The 9,267-nt window shown below is 27.6% G+C and overlaps 1 protein-coding gene across 1 annotated transcript; it reads left to right on the top strand.

Moving 5' to 3' along the window:
* The first annotated feature begins 4,547 nt into the window (after positions 1-4,547).
* LOC114165970 (macrophage migration inhibitory factor homolog) lies at positions 4,548-8,934 on the top strand. The gene is made up of 2 exons (XM_028050618.1): positions 4,548-4,758; positions 8,557-8,934. The coding sequence occupies exons 1-2, from the start codon at positions 4,648-4,650 to the stop codon at positions 8,782-8,784; spliced, it is 339 nt and encodes a 112-aa protein (XP_027906419.1). The 5' UTR covers positions 4,548-4,647; the 3' UTR covers positions 8,785-8,934.
* The last annotated feature ends 333 nt before the right edge of the window (positions 8,935-9,267 follow it).

Below are 9,267 nucleotides of genomic sequence, written 5' to 3'. Positions count from 1 at the left end.
AAAGCCATTGTGGTATTAAATGTTTAATAATATTATTAGATAATTAAAGTTTAAATAATTAATAAGAGTTTGTTCTCATGAAATGGATTTTCAATTTATTCTACTCTATTAGTCTCGTGACCTTGTTCACTTTAGAAGATTTATTTAGAGAAGAGAGGATAGATTGTAGTAAATCAGAAACTGGAGTGTGTATTGTTTTTTTTTTAAGGATTATGGAAATTTAGAAATAAAGTATGTGAAAGTTTGTGAATGATGTAATAGATAAAAAATAAAGTTTTAATAGATTAAAATGTAATATTATGATTTTTTTTTATAGTTAAAATTAATATATAATTATTTTTATTATTTTATTATTATTATAAAAATACTTATTATTATTATTATTATAAAAGTATAGAATTCAGATAATCCAACAAAGTTGGGATCATATCTATTCAAAGACAAAAATTACAATCGAATCCGTCAAAGTGGAATCGGAGCTATTCAAAGACTAAAAATTGTGAAATCGTTCCACCAAAGTTGGGATTGATTCCAAATGTGAATAAAAATTGAGGAAAAATTATGAGTACAAGATTAATTTAACAACAATCAATCTCAAATCATCTCCGACTACATTGAAAAATCGTCGTATCCCATTCTTTCCCTCCTTCTCTCGTCTTCAAATTTGTTGTATTGAATACGATTCTTCCACGCTATTTCCTTTAAGTAGTTTCGTCGGTGCAAATGAAGACAACCTTGATGTCCTATGACAATGAAAGTGTACAATGAAGAACACACCTATTAATTACCGTATTTCCTTTACATGGTTGAAGGTATCCACAATCATGGAACGTAGTTTTGTGAGTGAAACAGAATCATATAATTTGTCTCTTATGCCTTTAAATGAAAAAAGTTGCATTTGGACCGGTAATTATAATTCTTTTTAACCAATCATTTAATTGGACAATTCTATCAAAATAGAAATTACAAGTCAATTAATAATAAATCCAATTTATGTAACTTTTTTAAAAACAAAAACTTGTTACAATTATTGACTCTAATAATATTATTTTAATAGTTAAATTAAAATGTTGACATAATTTGTAGAAACAATAACTCTTTTAATTATTTATTAAGATTTTTTTATACATCTAATAATTCTATATTGCTTATTATTTAGAAATTTAGATTAAAAAAATTAAAATACATGCTCTTCAAAAAATACACGTAAAAGACTTTAAGATTCTAAATTAAAATACTATAAATGTAATAATAAAATTTAACAATGTTATCTAAATAAACTTAAAAACAGAAAAAAAATTATGTAATTATATTTTTACATGTAAAAATAAAATCTTATTAAAATATAATAAATAAGTAAATATTTCATAAACTTTTACCTATATATACTCTCGTCAAATCACAACTACAACTTTAGTTTTTTGGTTTGTGATTAAGATATAATCATCCACGCAGTTTTTTTATTTATTTATAAAATTATTACGCATGTAAAACTGATATATATATATATATATATATATATATATATATATATATATATATATATATATATATATATATAATCCTGAAATATGTATCATTTGGTTTATAATACCTCAATTTTGTATACCTTATAAAAGGTTTTAACAAATCTTCTAGATATTAAGATGAAGGTAAGCAAGCAACCATGTCTTGCTTAGGCAAAAATATTAATAGTGTGTTTGAATGAAGAATTTTAAGAGATTAATTCATTTATTTGAAGAATTTAAATTTTTTTGACATAAAATGACTTGTTTGGATGAGAAAATTAAAGGAAATTGAAATTGAGAAATTTTAAGAAAATATTTCAAATAACTAAAATAATAGAATTTGAAATTCAATCAAAAAACAAGAAAATTGAAATTTCACAAGTTATGGAATTCTTCATTGGTCAGGATAAAAAAAGGTCGAGGCCGACTCGACCAACAATCGACCAAGACTGATTCGACCAAATTCGGTCAAATTTCAATCGGTGTCTACTTGACCGAAATTTCGTTCGGACTAACTCGACTGAATTCGGCCAAATTTGGCCAAATTTGGTTGGTGCCGAGTGGGTCAAGTTTGACCTCATATTTGGCTAAGGCCAACTCAATCGAATTTAGTCAGAGCTAACTCGATTGAAATTTGGTCGCAGCTGAGTACGACCAAATTTTGGCCAAAACTTAGTTGAGTCAATATCGACCGAAATTTGGCCAAATGTGACCAAATTGGTCATGATCGAAGTTTGACTAAATTCGATCGAGTCAACCCCGACCGAGATTTGGCCGAATTTGGCATAGACGACACTGTTTGAAATTCGATCAAATTCACCCAGCTGAAATTTGGCAAAATTTAATTGAGTCAACCTAGTCGAAATTTGGCCAAATCGATTCTAGTCGAAATTCAACCGAGTCGACCTGGGGAATTCAACCTTGTCGTCCTTAGCCAAAAATTGGTTGAATGCGACAGAGTTGGTCTAGTCGAAATTTGGCCAAATTCGATCGAGTCAGATTTGTCCAAAATTCAGCCAAATTGACCTTTGCCAAATTTGACTTAGTCAACCTCAACCTAAATTTGGCTAAATTGGACTGAGTTTACATTGGCTAAAATCTGGCCAAATTCGGTCAATTCAGTCATATCAAAATTTGACCGAATTTAAATATTTTAAGTTGACTATTATATTTTTTAAATTTAATTTCAAAATTTTGTATATTAAAATAAATATTGTTAGAATGAAATTTTATCTCATAAGAGAAATTCAATTATTTTATCCAAACAAGAAATTGAAATGTAAGATATTTCAATTACTCCATCCAAACAGATTACTTAGAAAATAGTTAAATATGTTTTTAGTCTCTTAAATTTTAGTAAAAATTAGAATTAGTCTCTCTTTAAAACTTTTACTCAATTTAGTTTCTTAATTTTAGAACTGTGTAAATTTGATCATTTTAGTCAAATTTTTTTATAGTTTAATATTTCAAACGCAAGAAAATGAAGGAAATTCAACTGTAAAAAAATTAAATGTAATGCATTTTAATTTTTTAGAATTGTTAAAATATTTCATCCAAATTCAAGCGATTTTTCTTATTTATTTTTTTCTTCAATCTTCCAATAATGACTTCTTGTAATATTTAAAACCTTCTTCTTTAAATATCCTTAAGAAAACAAAAACCAAATGGAAAGGGGAATAAAAGAAAGGACTTTTATTTGGAAATTTTCTTCACTCCTGTATTGACTAAAATACAGATAAATATAGTTCAAAGCTATGATAGTTGAACCAAATTAACATAAAAATAAATGTGGATGACACTTATAAGGGAGTTCTTAGAAGGTATTTGGTGATGACAGGTACGTCATGCTTCCCTTTGGTCTTTCCAAGTCAAATCTATTATTACATTGACCTACGTTAAAGTCCAATTTGTATCAAACTTATGAGTTGTCATAATATATATTAAAAAAATCAGTTCACCTTAGTTTTATTTCCTTTGTAAATAAATACTTTTAATTTTTATTTTATCTCACTTGTTTTTAATTCTTTTTACAAGTCATTATAAAATTTAACTTTTATAATGGTTGATCTTAACATATTTAACAAAATAAACGCCTCAAGATCTATTTGCTATTCCATTTATCCTTAAAACCTATATTTTATCCATAAAATGTTTACCTTAAATTTTAACTATTCATTATTTTATTTTACATGCACTAACTGTTAAAAGATAGGGTAACTGATAAATCTTAATTAATAGATCACAATTATTTTATTCCTAATTTTAAATTTTTTAATATTTGAAATTTTAAGAAGATCATAGACAAAAATAAAATGAAGAAATGGTTCAGACTCAAATAAAAAAATAGTCGAATTTTTTTCTTAATTAGTAATTCAACCCCAATTTAATGTAAGAGACTATTGATGAAAGGGGCACATTTTAAAAATTAGTTGAAATGAAATTGAAATTCAAATCCTATCTGCATAACGAAATCAAATTTAAATGTTAGTCAGAATAAAATTAAATTGTACGGTATTTAATTGTAAGGGGCTAAGTTCTTAACATGTATTAATGATGAACAAAATCCATGATTTGATTAAAACACAACATATCAATAGGTTGTTTATAACAAAATAATTAATTCTACAAATTAATTGGGATAGAATCAAAGTCTAAACAATCCCATTTGGATAACATCTTAAGTTTTAGGAAAACAAATACTTTTTTCTTTTTTAAAAAGCAGAACATGTAAAGAAAAATAAAAAAGAAAAGGAAAACATGTTGTAATCTCTCTTACTAACAATAAATAAGAACAGACAACCTACAATTTCAAAATCATAACAATTATATTGAAATACAGAGACTGTTCTTTAATCTAATCTAACATCACTCTTTGGTTATTATTAGGCAGAGCTAAGAAAGTAAGACCAGAAATGAACCAAGTCAGAAAATGAATTGTTTATGCTTTTATGAAAATGGTGTTATTAATGTGTCACTGTCGAGTCCTAGTGGAAACAGTGAAAGTCAGCTTTCTACTCCATTAATTGTACCTATAAATACATGCATATACAAGATGCGATTGCAGTAAACTCAAACTTGAATTGGTTGAAACTATTCCAATAACAAAGAAGAGTCACAGGAAAAAAAGATAGGATAAGATATGCCTTGTCTTTACATCTCCACCAACATTAACTTAGATGGAATCAACATCGATCCAATCTTTTCTCAAGCTACCACTGCAGTTTCCAAAATCATCGGAAAACCAGAAAAGGTGTGTCACACTACTCTCCCTTTCTCTTTAGTCACTCCTTTTTTTCAATTAATCTGTTCACAGTTCTAAGTCTGCGTGAAAACTCAATTGGGTTGGCTCAAATTTTAATTTTTGTGGAGTTTTTAGAAACGATTGTGACTCAGATCTTTCATATTTGGATGCAACTGGGTTATTCTGCTGCTGTTTTCAGCTTTATACTTTCAGCAACTCAATCTGTCATATAGGATAAGGAATCTGAACTACATGTTCGACAGTTTTTTTGTGGAATATGCAGAAGCGTTTTTCATTGTTCTGCAGATGAGAATCTGCCTCTTTTGTTTTCTCTTGCATAGTTTGGTCTAACAGTCTGCAAATTTTCAGATAGTGATTATCTATTGATACTAACTCTTATTTATCATTGATTTGGCATTAAAAGGGTAAATTTGAATTCACTGGTTTATTTAGCAGAAGAAAACAGTAAGACATTTGGAAGAAACAAACTGTTGTTGTTGGAATTAACCTTGTAAAATTTACATTAGAATCTCACTTTTATAATATAAGAGTTAGGTTTTATGGTTTGCAATTGGATCCTATGATTCCACCAAGCACCAATTTTTTTGAAGTTGAGAGATGGTGAAAAACTATAACACTGATTAAAATTGGATAGATAGAAGTTTGGTGATTATTGTGTCTGCTTCAAGTGGAATAAGATGAGTCAAACTTGGAAATCTTATTAACACAAACTGTTTTAGAAAATGAAATAAACAAATCCCAATGGGCAATTAAAAAGTTGGTTGAAAAAGACAGGCAAATTGGGTGGTTCTCAAAGTGTAGGGCAGAGTGCAATGTTTTGGTGGTTTTTTGTTTTTTGATATTGTTGCAGAATCAGATCACTAGGATATAAAATAAGGCAATAGGATATTCACCACTCCTTAATGCAGACATTGTCATCCTTAAGATAATGAAAGCCCAATGAATCAGGTTTAAGGAATTAAATAAGAGAAGATATAGGATATTAAAAGGTAGATAATATAAAGTAAGTTTGCATTTAAAGATCTGTCGATGATGAATTTGAATTTTTTTTTTTGAGTTTTTAATATTATTTTTCTAGTTTGGCTTAAAATTACATCGGTATATGTTGATTTTAATAGGGAAAATACAAAAAATAGTAAAGAATCTTGACTCGTCAATAATATTATGTGGTTATGATATATTTTTTTAACTTTTTATAATTGAACGGTTCAATTCTTTTTATATTCTTAATAAGTTAATACATATTCAAAATAAATTTTCCTTGATTATATATGTATTTACAAATTATAAAGTCTCACTTGATTACTTTAACTTTAAATATGGTATGAATAATTTTGAAATACTAATACAAATTATTGATTAATTTATTAGTTTCAGTTAATTAAACTTTTTTCGTTTAAAAGGGAATACTTTATTATTAATTGATATTATAAATCTATTTACATATAGTAAATAATTGAGATTCCCTTAGTTTAGTTCATATTGTACTTCCACTCCTTTTTTTTTTATCCTAAACAAAATTTCTTGAAATTCATGTGGTAAAAAATGCACGGGGAATTATTACAAGGTTATTTGCATTAACACAGAATCATCATATGAGGTGTGTACCATACTTAAGGCAATTTCTACCTAAAGTGTTTGTTTAATGTATTTTTATACCTGAAACTTTTTGTTAATGCGTTTTCATGTTTGAAAGAAATATATAGTTCCTTCAAACCAGACTATGAGTGTGTACTTTTTATATTTTTCTTAAAATAGATTAGAAAACATGTTTTTGTCTTCTAATTTAATAACAACGATTAAGATAAAGACATTAAACGTCAGTGTCATCGATTTTAGAGAGTTTCTTTAAAAAAAACAAAGAAAATACTAACTAAACTGAAAAGTTTAAAGCTGAAAGAATATCATGGTTACTATTTAAGCTTTTATATTAATAAAATAATATAGTTTACACCGGTGTAGAGAAAATTTTCTATTTTAGTTTAAAAAAAAATTTATGTTAGTTTTAAAATTTACATAAATACAATAAATATAATCAATATAAAAGGTTTTCACTTCTTATGCTCGTTATATATAGTTATAACTGACATAGAAAGTGTTATTTTCTCAGTAGATACTAACTTACACGATTGTTTGGTCATAACAATTTGTTAAGGTGTATCATACACACTCCCTCATAGATGCCACCATGGCCAACTAGTCTAAGACAAGTTCATTAAAATTATCCGAAGTCTCTAGGCTAAATTGTAAAAAATTGGCGAGATTTAAAGCAATTGTGGAAAGAAGAGAAAAATGAAAGAAAGAGGAGATGAAGATTTGCACGTGGAAGGGCGAAGAAGAGAAAGAGCAGAATTGCATACCTAATGCGAAAACAAAAAGTAAGAGAAGAAGGGTAACGACATTCATGGAAGTAGAGGGAGGGTTCGAGAACAACAACAAAGACGACGAGACCACCACAACAAAATACCTAAATCCAAACCCTATACATAATGTTTCGAGAGCAATTGTGAGAACGCTAAGAGTTTGTGAAGACACTAAGGGTTTGCGATAGCGAGAGCGACACCAACGAAAGCGAACTCTGCGAAAACAAAAGTGACCACCAACGAAAGGGAGAAAATGAGAGTTAATTGAGGGAGAAAAGTAGTGCAAGGAGAAAAGTAGTGCGAGGAGGAGAGCATTGCAAGGGAAGGAAGCGAGAATAAGAGAATTAAAGAACCGACATAGTATTTGTTTTTAAATTTAAAATAATATACGCACATTTTCTATACCAGTTATGGATATAACCAACATATAAAGTCTTATACTTTATAAAATTGCTATCATCTCACTTTTTATATTGGTTCTAGTAATAACTAGTACAAAAAGTTTTATAATTTATTACAAATTTCTCATAACATCTATTTTCTATGTCAGTTCTAGATATAATTGTCATGAAAAGTTTTTTCATATTTACAGTATTACTACTACGTCATTTATTGTGCCAAGGTAAATTATAATCGATATAATAATAAGTCGTCATAAAGCTGTTTTTTTGAGTATAAAAAGTAAATATAAATTCTTTTATAAAAATGAAAAAGGTGATAAATAAAAATAAATAAATAAAAGAGAGTGATTAAATAACATTTTCCAATAGTTTAATGAAGTGTGAAAGAGAAAGCAAGATGGGTTGTGGGAGAACTGTGATTTGTTGTTTTGTGCATTGATTGCACTCACAACATTGTAACCACATCTTTTATTATAAATGGTTATTCAACACCTCACCCACTATTAAGTATCTCTTTGGGACCACCATAGTAACCCTACTATTATTAGTGCGATATCTTAAAGGTGTGGGATCTGATAATTCTTTCTCCTCGTAAAAGATGGATGGGATGGTTAAGGAAAACAACAACTAAATCCACTTCAAACAATGGAAGATGCCAATAATTATAGAGAGATCTAAAATACAAAAAAGAAAAAGAGACACATATTTATTTTGAATATGATATTTAAATTAGTGTCACAATTTTAGTTTTGATATTAATTATTGGATGAAGTATTTATTGTTGTGTTAAAAATTATAATAAAAACTTAAAGTATAATTATTGTGGGCAGATTTCAAAGATAAATCTTAATTTCTTTATATCTTAATCAAAAACTTGTTTCAGTTTCATATCATATAAGGATTGAGGTATTTTTTTTCCGCTTAGTATTTAAAAAAGGTGTCGAAATATCAAATTTTAAAATAAAAAATATCTTAAATTAATATAATAATTATTTAAAGGAAATTAATTTGGATATGTGCAGTTTGTGATGGTGATATTGAAGGGGTCAGTGCCAATATCTTTTGAGGGAAACAAAGAAGCAGCTGCATATGCTGAGATAGTTTCAATGGGAGGCATAAATTCAGAAGTGAAGAAGAAACTGATTTATGACATTGGCACCATATTGCAGTCCAACCTATCTATACCAAGAACACGGTTTTTTCTCAAAGTCTTTGACACAACAGCATTTCGCACTAAATCCAACTTGTAATAATATGCTTCATCTTATTCTCACATTCTCACGTACCACAATACTCTTTTCTCCATCATTTCTCCATGAGTTTTGCTACTAATATATTTTCATGTGTGATGTTGATTTAGCACTCAATAGAATGAATCCCACTGCATGTGGTTACTTCCACTTGTCTTTCATTTTTAATTGTCTCACTATAGCCTTTTTTTTTTTCGATTTATGGTATTTTTGAGCTAATAAAAAGATAAAAGGAAGAAAAAGGCAAAATAACATTTTAAGATTTGTTTTTTTTATATAGAAATGAAAGAAACAAAAATAATAATTCATAAGAGTTTTAATAGGCTTTTGGTTTCAAACTACTTTTCAAATTTGTATTTCGTTCCTACATTAAATTAAGAAAAAGGCAAAATAACATTTTAGGACTTTTTTTTATAGAAATGAAGAAACAAAAATAATAATTCGTAAGAGTTTTAATAGGCTTTTGGTTTCAAACTACTCTAA

Source organism: Vigna unguiculata, chromosome 10 (genome assembly GCF_004118075.2).
Source record: "Vigna unguiculata cultivar IT97K-499-35 chromosome 10, ASM411807v1, whole genome shotgun sequence".
NCBI lineage: Eukaryota > Viridiplantae > Streptophyta > Magnoliopsida > Fabales > Fabaceae > Vigna > Vigna unguiculata.
This window is presented reverse-complemented; position numbering and strand designations above follow the sequence as displayed.